Source organism: Diplotaxodon limnothrissa, linkage group LG12 (genome assembly GCF_057381915.1).
Source record: "Diplotaxodon limnothrissa isolate DT_005_m linkage group LG12, D_limnothrissa_male_GT1.1, whole genome shotgun sequence".
Classification (NCBI taxonomy): domain Eukaryota; kingdom Metazoa; phylum Chordata; class Actinopteri; order Cichliformes; family Cichlidae; genus Diplotaxodon; species Diplotaxodon limnothrissa.
Window position 1 is genome coordinate 33,606,710 of NC_140607.1, and position 20,428 is coordinate 33,627,137.

Consider the following 20,428-nt stretch of genomic DNA (forward strand, 5'->3'; position numbering starts at 1 on the left):
CCAGGACAGATTAAAAGACTGTCCGCTGCTGTCCTGCAGGATGTTGGAGTGAGTTTGAGTAGATTTTACTTGTACTTTTAATGTATGAATACGTGTAAAAGAACAAGGCCTCTAGTAATCCAGTGAGGCAAAGTGAGGCTGATATGGAGAGGCAGTCCACTATAAATATTTGATCGGAGTCTCGTGGAGGCTGAGGGACACAGAGAGGACGGTGGTGTCCCAGTAGATTATAGAAACAAGGACACAGCCACTGTTTCTGTCTCCTTAGCTCAATGCTAGATTGTCACATGAAGTTCTTTGCTGTTCATAAACGGGCACCCTACTAAGCAAATGTACAGTGATAAGAAGCTTATGAGCATTCCCCGATGCACAATGGCATCAAGGAACAATACGGTAAAAAATTTAGGTGATCTGTGGTCTGTGAAGGGAGGCTTTTAAGCTTACATTTCAATTTAACAGACTTAACATCTTTTAAATAAAAGAGGAAGTAAGATAGACATTTTTCTTGAAGTGGTTGCTGAAGCTACAAGCTAAGTTACATTTGTCAGGAGGGAAGATATAAAGCTCATAGGAGTTGCTTAGGTTGTTGTGCATCAGCTGGATGTGCAGCTGTTTGGCAGCTAGGTCAACCTGAACCACTTGATACAGCCATTGCAGAGTTTTATCATTTTCTTGTCTTAATATGTTTAGACAGACGATGAAGTCTTTTTTTGTCTTGCCTTGCATAACTTCTTAAAACATGACCACTGTGTTGATTCACCACATAGTGGGCTTGAAATAGGTTATGGTGAGTCTTCTGTGGTCTGATGTGGGGGGAAAAAATACCACAGCACACCTGAGAACAAACCAATATGTGGTTGAGTTGTGACTGAGTTAAAGGAGCCACAAGTTAATGCCTGAGTCAAGGCCACATGTAGACCAAAGCATCATGCAAGCATGTGCCAAGGTTAGGCCAAACAATTACTGCTATCTGGTCTAAACTATCCAGAAATGCATGTGCCAACTGCAATCTGGGAACCTGTGAACTTAGCCTTGTAAAGTTTTTGGAGTTTTTCTTAGTCAGGATACCTGGATAGGGCAGATGTAGATGGTTCAAGATTTCTTGTTTTTGGATTCTGGAAAATACTTCTTGCTCTCAACGTGGACTGTTATGTACAGGCAACTAAATATTGCTCAAATGTGATTGGTTAGTTTACAGGACTACAAATAGGCATTTTTTTTGGAAAGCACTTTTCAGTTTCACCACTGAAAAATTAAGCTGAAGTTAACAGACTTTAATTAGATCTGGTTGTCTAAAACAAAGCCTTACATTCAGTCTGAAAAGTAAAACAACAAGGCTCCAACATTTACAATTAAAACATTGGTCCAACGACCAATGACTACATGTTACAGCAATACAGCTACATACGAAACTGGACTGTAAAACCTACAGCTCAGTTCACAACACAATTACTGAATAAGTACTAATACGGGACTTATCTTAAAAAAAAAAACAACAACTTTAAAAGGCTTCGACTTCATGAAAACAAGCCCAGCCTTGCATCATTTACAGTGTTCATCATGCACCAGAGTCCCCTTGTGTTGCAGCGCATGCACCAGTCCAGTGCCCCATGCAGCATTCACCGACAGCTCTCAGGCAGTTCCATCCTTAAAGTTACAGGGGTGAACTTTCCAGTGTCATTGTCAGACAGAGAAAAGAAGAGAAAGGGAAAGAAGAGTGAGGAGTGAGGGGAAAGGTAAGATGTGACATTTGAGGAAACAGGGAAAGTGGGAGTGAAACTGGTGAAGTTGTGGAAAAGTATTGGATGACTCAAGAATCAACAATGTCCAGAGAAGTAAAAATGCCAGAATACAGAAAAAGGAAATGGGGTAAAACTGAGTGATGACAGAGATGGCACAACTGAGATGGCAGGAAAAGAGTGGAGAAAAAAAGAGAAACTGAGAGACAGGACAGCAGTGCGTTTGGGCCATGCTCGGTGACTCTGTGCAGAGATGAAGATAATACGATGAACAGGGGTGTGTGGTAATGACAGAGCAGTGATGGGCTCTGAAGCAACTATCAAATCCCAGACAGGAGATGAGAGATGTGCTGACATAGTAAATGACAGCAGTAGCTGGGCTTCCACTCTTTATGTCCTTTTCAAATTTAAAAGCCTAAACATAGATTGAAAAAGACGGAAGCTGTAATATTTAGTTATCTTGCGGAAATTAATTTCTGGTTTTCTCATTAAACAAAAATGTTTTCAGTCTTTCTTACCAAATTAAATTTAAAGTTAGTGGTGTTTTTAACATCAAGAAGAGACATATGTATAAACCAATAGATCAGATCACCATTAATACTTCCCAGTTACATTAAAAGAAACTTACATTAAAACATTAAATAGGCCTTATATTCATTCTTTTTAACATACTTGGAGTAGACAGAGTTAGTCATAATGTTGGACTATTTATTTTATTTCTTACGCGTTTTCACTACCAGCAGACACAGAAGGTGTGGGTTTGTATAGTGGGAGAGAACGTATGTGTTTGTTTTAATATTACTCTGCTAGTTGTTCTTGTGTCAGTGCATTTCTAATGATATTTTTAAATATGTATTAATATGATCCTATGTTATGTGTTTCAGGATCCTCTAGAAAAGGATATGGGGCATCTCAAGCGCTCGCCAATTAAACTTTTATAACTAAAAATCTTAACATTGTATGTAAGTAAAAATCCTTGTTTTATTAATTAATTTAGCTTAAATTAAAAGTTGGGTATCTTTCTTTTACATTGGGGGAAAAAAAGCATATAGTGCACATTGACTGTAAATTGGTTTTAAAAATGTCACGTTTGGTGTCATATGGAAACATTTGGTGTTGTCAGTGCTACTAAAGTTTGTAAAATTCCAGTCATTTTTATAAGAATATATTGTTATGTGTAAAAATATATCATTATTGCTATACAGCTTCTTCAGCTTATTTTTAAAGTGACAGGATTTTTTAAATGTACTGCAATCTTTTGAAAATAGAATATGCAAATATTGTATCTGTAATTAAAAATCTATTAAATAGTCATTAATTTGTATAAATGTCCAATAACAGGTTATCAAAAAGAAACTAAATGAGTATTTTAAAGACATGTTTTAGAAGCAAAACTCTTTCACATTAAAAATTATTAACATAATAGATGTGAAAAGGAAAAAGCTTAAATTTCTTTCATTTGTCGTATGTAAAACACGGTAATAGTTAGCTGGAAGCATAGCTAATACTGCAGCTGTTGAGATGAGGGGAGGTGTAGTTAGCAATGTTGTCAGCCATCATGCTCTGAACTCCCATGCTCGGAAAGGAGGGAGGGGTAGCAGAGAAGATTGAGTAAAGGGAAAACAGAAGAAGAAGAAGTTCAAAGAGTCAAAGACAGGTGCAGACAAGGGGCAGGGTGGGAGGGGTGGCATGCCCTGGGTGAGCCACCGTGATACCTTGTTCCACCAGCCCTGCTGTGGTGCCGGCGGCTGCAGCCACAGCTGCTGCAGCTGCAGTGACAGAGGCTGGAGCGGTGGTCTGCCTGCTGCCCACTGTTAAGAGTCAAATACCCAGTCACACGTGAAGAAAGAGTTACAAAGCCAGGAGGAAAGGGATGTGAGAAAAGGGTGAAAGAGGAACAAGGGGTAAAGATGGAGAAAGGGTGGAGTGATATTTAGTAAGAAGGTGATTGACGAGGAGTCGGATACAACAGGAGGTAGGCAGGTAGGGTGGGGGAAGGAAATAACAGGTGAGGAACAAAAGGGGCGGAGACACACGGGGGCTCATTAGTTTAGAAGGAGGATTAATTTATATACACAGACCACTGAAAGCATTTTTATAAACGGAGTCGCTGCTTTGACAGAAGAATCCACAGAAAAACATCAGGCAGTGACACAAATCTTTACTTCCATGTGGGACACTTTAAATCTTGCCATTTGTCTCAAAGAATACCTGAGAAGAGTGTTAATGTTAGGATGATGATGGCAATGATGATGCAGAATCAAGCCGCAGTTAGTTTGTGTTAGATTTGTAGCGTCTGTGCTTTTAAAACTAAACTAAAAAACATCATCTTTTCCTGACAGCATCTTTATTTGGTACGTTACACATTGAAATGTGATGAGAAATAGAACCACCTCTGTACCAGCACAGACACTGAAACTGATTTGTGTAACACATGATTCATAATATATGCTGAAAATACAGCAAGCCATTGCATAAAGCACTGACGTTGGATCCTGCCTTGATGTAATGTGCCACAGCTATCTTTCTCTGAAAGCCTATCTCTGACTTTTTACTTTTTTAACTCTGTCTCATTTTCTCTCTGACTCATTCACCTGCTGACCTACTCTTATATTTGAGTACTGCTTTCTCACAAGAGGAAAAATGGTAGGAAAAAAGGTCTCTGAGAGCGGTCGCACAGGCAGGCCACACACCTGGGTCAATGTGTGTATGTGTGGGGGGATTTAAGAATTGACTGATTGTTTAGTGGATATTCAGACTGCTTCCCATGCCGATGCTTGCAGTGTTAAATCAGCTGCTGTGAGTCATGTTTACTAAAGCAGCATGCTTATAGACAGACGTATACACACATTTATATATGCAAAATACACATTTGTACAAGAATGAAGACTCCGTGGGTATAATTCTTCCAAAGCGATTACCCTGAATGCATTAAAGCACTAGAACGTTCATACACAGTAAATGACAAAATATTTTGTCATTGTACAGTAGATGAGCTCCCGTTTCATAGACCACAACAGTGCCAATAAAAATCAACCTAGTAAGTTCCTATTTAACCATCTACTGCATTTAATACATCGTAGGTTAAAAAAAAAAAGTTCTCAGTTTGAAAAATTAATTTCCCAAAGTTTGGGAGGGGAAGAGGGAGTGCTAAAGTACACCATGTTGCTTGAATTAAAGCACAGATTCAAGATCATGTAAAACTTCAATAAAGTTATTATTACAGAGATATAAACAAATACAAAGACAAGTACACAGACATCAACAGCTTGCGGATCAATTCAGTGTTTCCCCACATTTTGTTGTTCCAGTTCAGCGTGGTGCAAAAGACACACACAGAATGACTGAATCATTTTCCAACTATTGTTGCTGTACTTTAAGATTCTGCTGTGGGTGATTCACTTCCTGTAGCTGAAAAACTGTCATTAAATGTTAATGTAATGTCAGGTTGAAATGGTCTTAGGTGTTGTACCTCATATTTACAGAGTGTGAAAATATTCTCAGGACATCGGGACGTGAGAGCAGCGAAGAAACAATGTGCAGCTGTTGTTATTAGACTAAATGTGGTTTTAAAATGTGAAATTATTGGAAAAATATCACATAAAAACAGCTCTTTTCATAAAAACATCCTGCATTACATGTTAACAGCTACATACACAAGAAAACCAAGGGAAACACTGAAGCTGCATTGAAATGAAATGGAAATGTGAATCTGAAAGCATGCTCTTTAATCTTTATGTAAAATATAACTCTTGAAAAAGAGACAAATGAGTCTGTCATTAAATATTTACATTTACCTGTGCTTACCAGGTGCATGCCACCATTTTTTTAAACATCAAAAGCCTCATTTTACCTGCTTTGCTTTTCTCACTGTAAGAAATAAAAACTGAGTTTCCCACAGAAATACCTTACTCGAGTGGGCTGCACTGACATAAAATAACAACTAGCAATGTGTTTTCTTTTTCACCTGTCCGGGAGAATGACACCAGCTGCCAATTTACTAGTGGACAATCTTTTCACACTTCCTTTCACAGTTTAAAAGTTTTGTCATTGCTAACCAGATACTAATGGCTTTAGCCTGTCTCATATTTCCATACCGGCAGCCTCACCAGGTCACTGATGTGACAGCCCTTGATATTGTTAAGCTACCTCTTCAGAGGTTTTTCTCCACACACACTCCAACTCCACCGACATATATCCACTCCAGGGATCTGCTGTTAATGTAGGGTCACTCTAACCAGAACCCAAAGTGAGTAGAGTAGTTCACGTGCCACTACATTGCAGTTCATCAGTGCTGCAGAGCAAAACTACAGCTACGCTCGCCAAATACAGTTTAAGGTGGAGTTAGTCTACTTAATGAGTGATTTACTGGAGACCGAGCCAATTATCGGTCCTTTATTTAATTGTCACAAACTGTATATAGAGCATAATTTACAGGGTTTTTTTTTTTGCCAATCAATTTTCTTCCTAGGCTCTACTACAATAGCTTTGCATCTGAAACAGAGACTTTAGGACAGCCTACTTTTTCTTACATACCCTAACCAGATCCCCCACCCCATCCTCTGGCTATATTTTCACAGACAGAATGTAATTCTGTGGGAAACACAGTAATTTGTTTGTGGCTGAAAAGATGTGTGGTGGAAGGCACCAGAGATCAATAGTGAATACACAGGATAAGTCAAGTTCTTAGGTGGAGTACTTTTTAAAGAATGAGTCCTCCAACATAGTGGCATGTCCCAAACAGACTGTAACAAGTTTGCATTTAAAATTGCTTCTAGAAATTTTAATACCGGCAGGTGTTGGTTCACAGATATGAATGGTAGGTTTACAAAAATGGAGGATTCAAGAAGCACTTACCGGAGAAATTTCGAGAAACCAGCATGGTAGTAAGAATGGCCCCCTGAGAAGAAAACAAAAGGACATAAACTTAATGATTTTGGTATTTTTATGGAAATTAAAACCCATTTTTCCCCTCTTCTGCTAGCAATTGATTGGTCACAGCCATCATTTAACCAACATTCAGGTGATTAAAGTGTTATATTTGCCGCTTGAATCAATAAAACTGTCTTCATTTGAAACAATCCTGATTTGCAGCAGGTGAAAGTCACACTGGAAGCTTTCAGTGCTACCCCTCAGCCTCCTGTCTCTCAAAATTAGGTGTCTACACCACCCGCCCAGCAGGGTGACAATAATACCCCATTAGTCTTTTACAGCTGAGGGGTAAAAGTCAATTGAAAGAGGCCACTATTCGTGTTTGATTTATAAATGATTTCTTAAATGTGGAGTGTAAAATACACACAGTAATTCATCACCAATAAAGATATAACCCCAAATTAAGATTCAAATTATAGAGAGAGAAAAAAAAAAAACTTTCCTCCACAATAACAAAGAATACCAAGCTGCACATGTAACCCACTCAGACCTACTCACATCTAAAGCGCTGACAACAAGGCCAGGCTATGAAAATCAACAGCAAAAAAACTACTTGATAAAATGCAGCATGACTGCAAAGTGAGTCCGTATAATAGCCTGGCACACGAAAATGTTCTGCAGTATTGTCCTAGTCAAACAAAAATGTGTGAGATACAAAGACAGGAGACAAAGGACAAGCAAAAAAACAGAAGAGAGAAAAAACAAAGAACAATGAGGAAAGCAGCTCGTCTTAGCACTTTTTTTTCTCTGGAGAAATCATCTCAAACTGGAGGCGAAAACTTTTCAAAAATGGTTTGGAATTTCAAACAGACGATGGGATGATGATATGCCTAATATCAGAATAGATAACACATGACACATCTCTCGCTCCCTGTAATCAGAGCGAATAGAGTGGCAGTAACAAATGTCTAAAAGGTCAGAAATAGATATGAAGTCCACATCTGAAACATCCAGCTCAAATTCAGAATTAAAGAGAAAAGAACAGGCAGTAAATGTCTAGGAGATTTTTGCATCTCTAAATGATTTTATGCAACATATTACAAAAAATTAAAGCTACACTAGAGTAAAATCTAGAAAAAAAAGACTTAAAAAACAAAGTACACACAAAAAAGCTTGAAAATAAACAGCCCTCCTCTTGATGCTCTCCACTCTCTCACTCTCAGTTTTTTAGCCCCTCACCAGACAATGCACACTAAAAAGAAGTCAATTTTGAATTTTGGCTCGACACACAATTTAAAACCCACTCTCTCAGCTTGAAATGCATCAGCTTTGGGCCTCCCTTCTTATTTCCTGTGTGGACTTGTTAAATCTGGATATCAACTCTTTGCAATTGGCCTCCTGTCATGGACTAGAGTTTCTAAAAGCTAAAAACAGTAGATTGGTTTGACTTGAGACGGCAAAAATTAAGTGTGCAGAAAGGTTATTGTAGATTTTTTCTATTGACCACTAACACATAAAACATGTCCCTGCTTTAGGAAGTATCCAGAAGACCATAAGTTAATCATAGTATGCTAAATTTAACATAAACCTGGAATTGGATTTATTCAATTAAAATTTGTTATTGTGTTCGTTTTTATTTAAATGCACTAAATCACAGATTGATTGTCTGTACATTTTGTCCTCTTTTCATACTGTGCATGCTTTGATTTTCTTATATTTTTTGTTGTGTTTTGCAGTTTCTGTTCACTATGTAGCAAAACATCTAACCTTGCCACTTGACTTTAAATGTGAAAAGCCTGAGACAATTGTTTGACGCTGTTGGCATGTTAGTTGAATGGTGCAACATTTGCCTGCAGCCACCTGCACTTCAGCTTGCCATGTGCTGGTATTTAAGCCATGCCAAGAGTGGCCAAAAGCAGCAGGGTAACAGTGTCATGCTCCAATGGCTAAGCTGTTACGTCCACACAAAATCTAAGCAATAAATCAGTGTAAAAGGGAAACCATGCATAACACTGAATCTAAATTTGAAATGACTTTGCATATGTAAATATCATATAGATGAAGCAAATGCTATATTTTATACTGCAGGCCAATTAAACCCACTTATGTTTTCTTGAATCACTTTGGTGAACCCTAAAGTAATGGGGTAATAAAAGTGAGTGAGGACAGCAGCAGAAGGACTGAGAGCTTATTAGAGCAGAAGGGGAAGAAGTGTAATAGGGTGAGTATGCGAACAGACCTTGAGTTTCCTCCTGGCATTGAATTTCTTCAGGCACTCCACGGTCTCCTGTCTGTGCATCATAGATGCCACTGTGGATCGTTGCTGAGAAAAGGAAGAAGAGACGGAAGAAGAGGAGTGGGGTGGGTAGAGGAAGAGGGTGACAAATACAGAATTATATTTAGGGAGAAGAAAAAGATAAAAAGAACATTGTCTGCCTTCTTTAGATTTACATTTAAGGCACCCAGTAGTGTACTCCAGATGTGTACAAATAACTTTTGTCTGCTTGTCTATCAAGCAGAGGACACTTACGCAGACCCATGGGTGCTTGAGGGCCTCTTGAGCAGTGATCCTCTTGGCTGGGTTGATCGTCAGCATCTGGTTGATCAGGTTTTTGGCCTCTGGGGTGACTGTGTCCCACTCTGGGGATGGGAACTAGAGGCAGAGAAAACATAAATCTCACATTCACAGAGAAGATATAGAATGTCCTTAGATAGTCTTTAAATGGATTAAAACATATTTTCATATTACACCTGCTGCCTATCTTCATCTAAACACCTCACATAAGGGGAGCAAAATTATCCTTCATAATCACCATCTGAAAATTAACACATATCTGTGTTTATCTCTATTTATCCAATTGGCTCTCTAAGTTACCATATCCTTAGCACTGTAGGCTGCTTTGCAACCCACCTCTACCCCAGCTTCTTCTTTTCTTCCCCTTTCTGTCTTAATAAGTGCCGTTACTGATGCCTGCTCTGTTCTAAGCTGTCTTTCTGCTGCTCTCCTCAGCTCAGGCTCATCTTCTTTAAACATTTAGTGGTTCTGACTACCTTCTCATTTCCAGCTGTTTATGGCAATCTTACATCCTTCCTAAATCTATGCTGCAGTCAGTAGATTTTAAATAGCAAATCTAACTATGCCTTGGCCTTTTATCATGACTTCATGTAGTTATTTTCTTTGATGTTATGTCTCTGTAAGTATTTCATCTGTACCATGTACAAATCTTCTAATTTTCAGGCATGCTTTTTTACAGTGTGACTACAAAATTTAATGCATGTAGATGAACCAACGTTCGTTCTCTCGTTTGACAGAGTGAACGTGTGTTTGCTGTACTGCTTAGATGTGTAGCTCAAAAATTTGAATATACTGAAAAAGTGCAGTTTCTTCATTATTAAATAAAAAAAAAAAACCTCATTTCCATAAATACGACACTCAATAAAAAAGTGAAATATTTCAACCCTTCTTTGTTTCCATTCTGATGGTTACAGTTTATAGGTCGTGAATAACAGAAAACCAGTAAAACAAACAAATAAGTAAAAGTAAATAAAAGTAAATAAATAAAAATAGATAAAAAAAATAAAGCACAGTAAACACCAGTAAACATTTCATTAAGATAAAAAAAAAAAATCAAAAATGTCCAATTTAATTAGTTAACTGATATACTCAAGACTTTGTTCAAGCTCCTTTACCATAAATAAAAGCGGCGAGGCATGTAAGCAATCAGGCTGTGGCACTACTAAGGCTGCTTTGATCGCAGCCTTCCCCTCATCTTCAGAGATTCTCTGTGGGGTTCAGGTCAGACCAGTTGGCTGGCCAGTTGAACACAGTAACAACTTGGTCATGTTAATACTTTTGGGACTGAGGGGGGGTGCCAGGTCCTGCTGAATAAGAAAACCAGCATCTCCATGAAGCTTGTCAGCAGATGGAAGATTTTCAAACAAAATGCAAAATTTACTTTTATCTGAAATTAGGACTTTAGACGACTGAGCAACAGCCCGGTTCTTCTTCTCTTTAACCCAGGTAAGATACTTCTGGTTCAGAAGAGACTTGATATAAGAAATGTGACCGCTGTAGCTCTTTTTTCGAGGAATTGACTTTACGTGAAAATCCTCAAGGCTACGGTCATCCTTGTGCACCTTTTCCTATCCAAACTTTTCTGTTCCAGTCAACCTTCCACTAAAATACTTCAACACAGCACTGTGAACATCCAGACTGTTCAGCAATGAAACTTCTGTGGCTTACCCTCCTTGCAGTGCATCTAGAATATATTACAATTCTGAAATGCAACTTTGTATGTAACACACCCCGATGTGTTAAAATAGCAGCTTTACTTATAGCTTACATGTCTTTGTTGGAAATCTGCAGAGCAGAGAAACACAGAGGGACTAACAAACAACCCAGCTCCCTGACCACACATGACCTCAGGATGTTGCCAGTAGATGTCCATCCAACATTACAGCCACTCAGGCTCCCTGCGGATGTGTTGTTTAACGATACCAAAAGGCCAGTCCAACACAGCCCCAAGCAATTTGTTAAGAAATTCTCAACCCATCAGGTCCCGTTGTGTTTAGGCATAAACACTGTGTCCTATGAGCCCAGAATCACTGCCAGACTCAGGAAGACTCTCTCTCTCTCTCACTATCTCTGTCTGACATGGAGCTCAATCTGATCTCCATGCCATGTGTTCTAAGGTGAGGCTCATTCCCTTGCACCCCCTGAAATATGAATGAGGTGACTGAGTTATGTAATAGCAGCCAAAAAGGAAAGAGGGCAGTGGGAGGGGAGGGGAGGGCATTACAGCAGGAAGGGAGAAATGAGAGAGCGGGAGAGGAGACTCACATCATAAGCCCCAGCCTTGATCTGCTGGTACAGCTTGTGCTGGTCCTCGTCCCAGAAAGGAGGGTAGCCCACCAGCAGGATGTAGAGGATCACCCCTGAGACACACACAAAAACACATGGACAAACAAGTACACAGACACACACACAAACACACAAAATGCACATTTTGTTAGAAACTGGATTTCAGACAGTTTGTTTCTCAGTTTTTATCATCTAGGAAATACCATATGTGCCTTGTGTATATTTCTCTGAACAACTCACCACAGGCCCAGATGTCCACAGGTTTGCCATATGCCTCCTTCCTCAAAACCTCAGGGGACAGATACCCCGGTGTGCCAGCAAATCCTGCAGAAAACCCCCCCCCCAAACAATTGATTGACATGCTCAAGGCAATAGACTGTGTTGGTGCTATCTGTGGATCAGCTTATATAGGAAGCAACATAATCTTCAGTAAGATATGACCTATTGGTCCAAACAGGACTGAAATCTTGAGGATTTAAGATGAGTTGATTGTGAAGCACTGGCTAATCTCTTCCTTGAGAAATGCCACAGACACACTCACTGATCAGTACGGGTGTATCAGCACTACTAATCTTGATATTGCCAGACTGACTTGTGCAAATGCCTCTGTTCAGTGGCTTTTTCAGAACTGGAAGCTAAATTTATCTTTCATTACCAGTCTACGTTTCTATCACTGCGGTCACTGTGAGCCCATCAATAGCTTATGGGTTAAAATGCAGATGTGACTGTACCCACCGAACCAGGCCTGCTGATCCCCCTGCACCTCAATGGCGAGGCCAAAGTCGGCCAGTTTCACTGCAGCATTCTTACACTTGCTTGCCAGGAGCAGGTTCTCTGGCTGAAGAGGGAAAGAGGACAAAAAAACAACAACATTGGCATTAAGACTTTGAAATGGAGGATTGGGTACAAAACAAATAAACTGTCCTAGTAGGGAGAAAGAGTTGCAGGCACATAGCTAAGCATGCATGCAAAAGTTTGGACAGTTTCTCACTTTTTTCCAGTGCGTGCACGCCCACACACACACACACACGCACACACAGAAACAGATGTTATTTCAACAACATGCATGGAAATTATACAATAAAGGTTAGTCCACATTTCTGTAGCGACTCTGTTGGTTTTCAGTGTTTTTTAGTCCCAGGCTCATGTGATGAGCTGTGGCCCTGTAGTCTCCATCTCTGTGGCCCAGATAATACAGTCAGCCTCATTATTCTCTGTCAGAGGAGGGCTCTAATAATGGGCTGCAATCCCCACTGGTCCCTGTTCTTTTTCACTTTCACTCACTACATCTCTCTCAATCTCACTTAATCAGTGCCTACGTAAAAGCAACTGACAATCTTGAATGTCAAATAAAGCACTCTGGTGGGAAATACAGTAACTTTTCCATTGACGTCCATAGACATACTGTGTTATTTCAGCCGATAACCAGAGGCTTGATAATACTAGGCTTTGCGCACCAACCTGTACACTGAATCTGAGACAGAAACAGTTAAGTCCTTCCCTCTGTTCGTTTAACTCCACCTGTTAAGTTACTCTGCTCGTCCAATTAGTCGCTGTAGTTGTTTCCTTAAATAGTAGACAGCAACACTAATCTAAACTTTATGAGAATGAGGACAATATATTTAGACTGCATTTCTGTCACTGACTCCCCTGCAATGCAGCAGCATGCGTTTTCACATCCTCTGCCTTCCTCTATCTGTTCCCTCTCCTAATATGTTTAGAGGCATACTGTGTATTTGAAGCACAGATTGTTGAAAGTGTTCTTTCACAGTCTTTGAGGCCATAAGTAAAAGAGAGCGACTGAGTGAGTGAAGCAGTAATCCGAAGGCTCTGAGCCTACCTTGTGTCATCACATTCTCCCGGCTCTACCACTTCGTTAGGCTTTACTCTTTTGTAAATGGGGAGTTAGAACTTGCCAACACTGCAGCACTAAGATAATCCGTGAAAACGGATGTGGGCGGAATTCACGATGAAGCATCCGCTTCCATCAAAAAGGTGCATAAATGTGATGCAAAACAAGCAGGCCAAACGTTCAGACATAACAGCAGCAATCACCATCAGCATTTGGCAGAGGCACAGCTTCCTTTTCCATCTCTTCAGCGCACACATACACTTGGACATCTACACACAGCTCAGCACACAGATGACTAGCAACTGGTTTGGTTGAGGAGGGCAGAAAAGGACAGAATACAGCTGACAGAAAAATCTGTATTGAAGAGCAGGTCATGAGTGGGTGTTTTAAATGGTATGATTCCAGGCTTTCTCTTCTCCCTTTTATTTCTTTGCCTGTAGAGAATCTGGAGATGCTGTGGCATTCCTGCCATTAGATAAAGCAGCACGGATGTAGACCTCTAATAAGAAAGCACACCATTTCAAATATGTTGCTCTGGTGTGGAAGGAAAATTGCTCCTATTTCATTTTACAGTGACATAAATGCTTAAAGAGATTAATATGTACAGATTTTTTTTGCACTAGACACGCAAACCCTTATCTTATAGATGGTTTAAAAACTAGCAGCATAAAAAACAGTCATCCAAGAGTAAAATAACAAGGTTATGTCTTATATACCCAAGTAATTAAGTTTGATACAGTTTAATTAATGCATCTTATAAGACCTGTTACCTTCATTACTTTTGTTGCTGAGGTTTCCAGCAACATAGACATATAGCCTTGGGATCAGTACACATTTAATTTCTGAGATGTCAAAAACACTATATAGCATCTGCTTTACAGTCTGTACATAGATATGGGTTTTTGGGGCACACACGTGAAAGTGCACAGTGTGTTGCCGACATTTTCTGTATCCCATTTTCCCAATTTGAGGGTTCTTGTGACTCAGACTGTCCTCAGCCATCACACTATGACCTACTGCATGAAACACTCTCCAACGCTCGGGTGTGAAACCAGATAGGTGTGTCAGCTAAATAAAGACATGAGCCACAACAGTTCTGATAAACACAACACGCCTTTACTGGAATGCCTGACATTTGCATAAAGGTCTACTGGACAGCAGAGGTGCATCACGTAAAACAAGATGCAACATAAAGGCATGCAAATGCAAAATACAAACAGGTAAAAGACTTGTTTCTATTCTGATGCTTATTCACACATGGTTTATATTTAAGGTGTTGCTTTGGAAAGCTAAAAGGCATCTTGAGAAAAGAAAAAAAATCCCTGAGAGCAGTGAGAACAATGTGAAAATGCATTAACTGTTTCCAGCTCTAAAATGGACTGAACTAGCTGGCAGTCAGCTAACACAGGCAAACTTCAGAACACTACAAGTTAATTAACGGGCCTTTACAAAAAATGAGCTGTCACGTTTAAGTCAATCTAAACCTCACAGGGTGCCTGATAATCAATAGTTCACATCCATCTCTATCTGGTAAATGAACCAGAGATCAGATTAAGTATCCTCTTGGTAGAACTTAGATGGATCCATCGATAAAAATGGGACAGCTGTGTAAATGACAAATTCCTGCTCCAAAAAGGTTACAGAGAGAAGGCGCAGGTCAGGTGGAGTGACCTGCATGCATGTCTAAAATCCTCTTACACCAGGGAAAGTCATGTTTATACAACAAGAAGGTGACTGCAGAGAGCTGGAGGCTGCGTACGACAGAAGAGAGCCAGACAAAAGCTGGAAAAAGCATTTAACAGTCCCTCAGTCATCACCACAAAGCCTAAAGGGGCTGTTGGAGCGCTGACTGGGGGCAAAAGCTTTTACCTAAATCTGAGTAAATACTATATGTTTTACAGTTAGATCAGAAGGCAGGAGGCTTTGCAAGCGACATTACATCAACAAATAATACAGACAGTCTGTCAATAATAAATCAGACAAACCAGACCAGACAAATAACACACCCACAACCCCCCCGACACGAATATATAACTCTCAAGGGACAGCAAGGTGATCCTAATTACTCACCTTCAGGTCCCGGTGCACCACGCCCATTTGATGGCAGTGAAGCACCGCCTCCAGGATCTGCTGGATGCAATGACTGCATGCAAACACCAAGGAGGGGGCTCATGTTAGTCTCAGCAGCGCTTCACTCGCGTGCACAGGCCAAGGGAGTAGGGTGTGAGGTGAGGAGTGGGGGTGTTATGGAAGGTAAGAGGGTTAGAAAAGAGGTAGCAAGGGCTCTTCTGTTGCTTTGACCTTTTACTGGCCAATCAGGGTTCAGTTTTGCAAATTTCCACTGGATCCAAATGTGATGCCGAGCTCAGACTACACAATATTTGTGATTGTTTGAGGTGATTATAAAGTCTTGCATCTGTTTGACCGAGAGACACCGTAGACTGCTCCACTATCGATCATGCTGGCTCTCTTACAAATTGCGCATGATGTCATCAGGAAGGAGGAGCTGGCTATTTCCAAGCAAAGAATGTAAACCGACAATGGCAACCACTGCCACAGTGTATGTGATAGTGGCCAGCTGGCATTATTCCACTTCCTCTTTCATTTTGTGATGTTTACAGGTGTAGCTACACACAGCTGGGAAAAAATAAATAAATGGTTTAATGGCTGGTGGATCTCTCTGTGCTACTTTTGGTCAACATCACAGAAGTTAAAAGTGGACATCTTGAAGTGTCCATAAAAACAGCATGCATGCTGCAAGACTCCAATTTAGTCTTTTTTAATGTCTGATGATATCTACCACTCCTGCTCTTCATCAGACAATAACAGCTTCTTAAATTACATGTTGCTGGTCACATGATCACATCATGTCCAATCATAACACATATACCAACCTAGTGTCCAGATGCAAGAATGTTTTTTGTCCATTATGACACACTACACAAGACAAAATGACTGACTGACTATCAGTCAGGTCTTGCTGAATAATCAACACTTTTCACGCTTTACCCAAACTGACGCCCCTGTGCTGTGGCCATAACTAGGCTGATATCATATAGGCTGAACCCGGCATAATACCTACTATAACATTAATTTCTTAGACTGCAAGACTAAAAAATGGATTGCTCAGGCTTGCTCATCTCTGGTGAGCTTCTCACTTAAAAGGTGACCTAAGTTTTAGGTGGCGACTGTGGCTGTGAAACAAACACCTTCCAGCATATCAGACGTCATCATTGACCTTCATTAGTGAAGTTTTTGGGGGCTGGCTGTAGCCATGAGTTTGACTCTGTGGACTGCAAGGTCAGAGGTATGCAACAGAAGACTCCTTTGAGTCAGTTTAATCTGCAAATAACCAATGGATACAGCCTATGATCTTTGTCTTAGGTGGTCTATTCTTGGTAGATGACAACCCAATCTAAGAAACACATTTACTGTTGGCTAAGGGCGGATTCTCAATACCCCACCTCCCTCCATGAACTAGCCAGCAGGCTTTGAGTGATGAAAGAGGGGTGTGAGGAAATGGCTGGCCAAGGGGGGCTACAGAAAGCGTTGATGAAGGAGGTAAGGGAAGGAGTGAGTCATTGTGCAATTAATAACAAGATGTGTCTGGGATCAATGCCATGTCTACTGCCAGTCTAGCTGGCCTATGCTGACAAGAGTAGTCATTCTGGTGTCAGCAAGCCTCCAGACACTAAAAATAAAGCCAAAAACTGTACAAGGGACGCTGAGGGGCGATCGAGGTGTGAGTGTATGCAGAAATTAGATGATATTCCTCAGCAGGGTGAGGTGTGAATTAATGCAGAGCCGCAGTAATACACACTCACAAATGTACTGTTGGAAATGTTTTGCTGTGACCGTGCATATATGCTTCCTGTGCACTGACAACGTTTTTCCACCTTTCATTTGTTTATTTATTTTTAAACAGAAATTCTTTTGAGGAGAGAAACAAAATTCCAGGTTTACTATTATAAAAAAAAAAAAAATGGTATTATTAGAAATGTAATGCAACATCTACTAGATTCAGTTACCAGTATTTGAGGGTGCAAAGGGAAAGGGCTTTTGTCTCTACTAACAACCCTGATTTCTCATTCAAAATGAAAAAAATTGAGTCATTATTGAAAAGCATTAAAACTAGCGGGGGGATTATTTTCTAATAAGAAAGTTTCATTTCTATTGTCTGACAGTTCTTGCAAAATGAGAAAAAAGAAAAACAAGTAAGACAGAGATATCTTTCCAAAGCAGTATGGCATTTCAACGTCACTGATTCATTTAACCCTGAGTTATATTTCACCACCTCACCTGTGTCACGTCCTACTAAGCAGCTGCTTACATTTGAAACCAGGCTTGTTTTCAGTGTGAAGGCAGTGGAAATATTGAAAAGTTGGGCTCACTTGTTCTCACCACTAATACTTGGGAAATGAAACTAAAGCATATTTTCTGTGGCATCGTTAAAGCGACTATGAAAATGCTTTTGCACCTTTTTTTACCACTGCGCAGCCAGTCAGAAGGTGAAAATGAACTCCCTTCATTGGAAAAAAAAAACACTTGATCCTTGTCGATAATACAGAGTAATAAATACATTATGAGAAGAAAATACCTTTCCTATATTTCAAAGCATTCAAAAGTCGGAAAAAGCATGAATTATTAATTTCTCAGCACAGAGAAGCTCAAAGCTTCACAAAGGGAATTTACTTGCCAAGGGTTAAGAAATGATGTTTGTTGAAAAGTCAGACAGAAATTAGCTGGCCTCATTTTTCTTTCTAAACATTTTTTATTTCGTTAGTTTGAGGACAGTATGTTCTAATGGCTTGGCAATTAATCAACAAATAATTTGTCACACATCCTGGATTTTTCTCTCCACTGCTCTCAAGGTCATCCTCAAGAATTAATTTTGACTGGTGCGAGATGTACCAAACATTTAAAAAATAGCTTACAGATGGCATTTATTTTGAAGTTAGTTGCATTAAAAAAAAAAACTGAACTGAAGACCACAAGCATCATCATTATCGTGTTTGTGGGATTTTCCGTTACACAAACTCCTTTAGTAACCACAGCCGGATGGATTATTTCTTGCGTGCAGCCTTTAAGTCTCCATTATTTATACGGTTAAAATCCTGGAAACCGGATATGTGTAAGAGAAGTCGGAACCAAGTCAAGTATTTTTTAAAATGCTATCTGATGTTTTATTCAATCCCAGATGCTGTAAACAGTGCAACAGTGTGAAAGCGTACTTGCACAGGTAGGCAAATTAAATTTTCAGTAAGTTCTTGCAAATAAACAATGAAAGAAAAAAAATCAGTATAGCAGCAGCTGAAGATTTCAACTATCAGAAACTGAGCTGTAATGAGGGAGATGTTTTGATACTGCAGTCATGTTAAACCTCGAAGGCTGAATTACAGCCATAGAGTGCAATAAAGCACGAGTCGGGCCAGTCTGAAATATTATAACATGAGAGAAATAAGAGACAGGGAGAGACAGAAACAGAGAGAGAAAGAGAGAGCGATGGACTGGCAAGACTGTAAAGTTCAGGGGTATAAATTAGAATCCTGTGTCTTGTTTCTAAAGGTCTCCCAGTGAATAAATACTAGGCAGGTCACACCAGCATGTGGCTGTAAACGTGCGGTCAAGGCTAAAACAACTTCTCTCCATGAAATGTGTCTGTGCTCTTTTGTATTCATGTTCATGGATAAATATGTTGGTATGTAAGCAATTCAAAATGAGAGACTGTGTGCATATGCACATTTCAAGCTTCCTCCAACACTTTTGTCAGCTGTTGAGCTCTCTTACTTGTCTGTATGTGTGTTTGAGCGTCCAGTAAGCAAAACCACATGAACCCAAGCACTCCTGAATTGGGTATTGTTAGGAGTGGTCATGTCATGCGTCATGCCCAATTTTTGCAGGCATTCTGCAGCATTTATTTCAGGTCATTGAAACATCATATACAGACTCCTACTACAAGGGAAACCCCTTTAGCGTCATTTTTAGAGTGAAGCAACAATGAAAACTACAAAAGTTCGCTTTGAGAGGTAGGTGGTGTGCCAGATGGTACAAATCACAAGTGTTTATTGGGTATTTTACTGGGTAAAAATACACCCTTTCATAGTGTTAAGTACGTGTTTTAAAACAAACTTCTCCCATTTGCATTTCTTTTGTTTTTATGTTACTCGCAGTGACAACAGAAGCAGAGCACTACAGACTACTGGCTCAATAGCACTGCCCTGCACTTTGTAAAATGACTGTACGCGAGTAACCAGCATGCTATATGATACCTACAGGTCCTGAGCAAGTGTTAGTATGTTACAACTTGGAATTGAGAACAGATCTTCTTTCGTCAAGCCATCCTTGTGCATCAAACAGAATATATGTGTGCGCATTTGTATTTAACATCAATATAAAGTTGGAGTTTTTGCATATAGTATTATCCTGGATTCAGAAACAAACACAGCCAAACTTTGTTTAACTGTAAGACAACACATATGGCTTTCTGTACACTTTGTGGATAAGCAATACAATCTGCTCTAACAAGCCACATTTGCTTGTAGTTCTGCTGCAAACTAACAAGTTAGTCCAATTTACAATATTCTTCAAAGAGGAAGTGAATAATTAGGTCGACAGATCACAGCAGCAGATGCACCACAGGACAGGAATAATTTGTGCCTGTTTTTTTGTGTTGTGGTTCTAGATAGAAAACATTACTATGACAGTACGTGACAACAAAAACAATGTTTCACTTGTGGTTTAAATTGTACATTTTCAAGCAGGCGTTTGATAAATTATAAGCTGGTCAGAATTATTTTTGCTTCTGTGCCTTGAATTAAAGGTGCAGTATTGTACTGTTGTCTAAACCTGAGAAACATGAGCTCAAAACAGCAATCAGATACCCTAAATGCTCCAGTCTATAGGCAGCAATACACATTGCCATTGCCACTACTACTTTAACATCAGCAATGCTAATAAATTCCTTAACATATTATCATTTAACACCAACATTCAATGTTGCAGTGTTTACATTTTTAAAGTCTAATCTCTAACTCTCCCCCAAAAAGGCAATGTTTGACAGCGACTCTAACAGGTGTCCAAGGGAAAGAGCAAAGAAAACAACAT

The 20,428-nt window shown here is 39.7% G+C and overlaps 1 protein-coding gene across 11 annotated transcripts in view; it reads right to left on the reverse strand.

Moving 5' to 3' along the window:
* camk2b1 (calcium/calmodulin-dependent protein kinase (CaM kinase) II beta 1) overlaps positions 1-20,428 on the reverse strand; it is an 89,404-nt gene that overhangs the window by 41,926 nt on the left and 27,050 nt on the right. For 10 of the 11 annotated variants that reach the window (XM_085367511.1, XM_085367507.1, XM_085367504.1 and 7 more), the window contains exons 7-12: positions 12,208-12,310; positions 11,713-11,796; positions 11,452-11,546; positions 9,142-9,264; positions 8,851-8,934; positions 6,597-6,639 (exon numbers count right to left, since the gene is read on the reverse strand). In XM_085367511.1, the coding sequence (XP_085223637.1) occupies positions 6,597-6,639; positions 8,851-8,934; positions 9,142-9,264; positions 11,452-11,546; positions 11,713-11,796; positions 12,208-12,310 (532 nt within the window). Of the gene's footprint in view, positions 1-3,454; positions 3,551-6,596; positions 6,640-8,850; positions 8,935-9,141; positions 9,265-11,451; positions 11,547-11,712; positions 11,797-12,207; positions 12,311-15,394; positions 15,468-20,428 lie in introns of all 11 variants that reach the window. The other variant, XM_085367514.1, reaches the window with a different exon arrangement.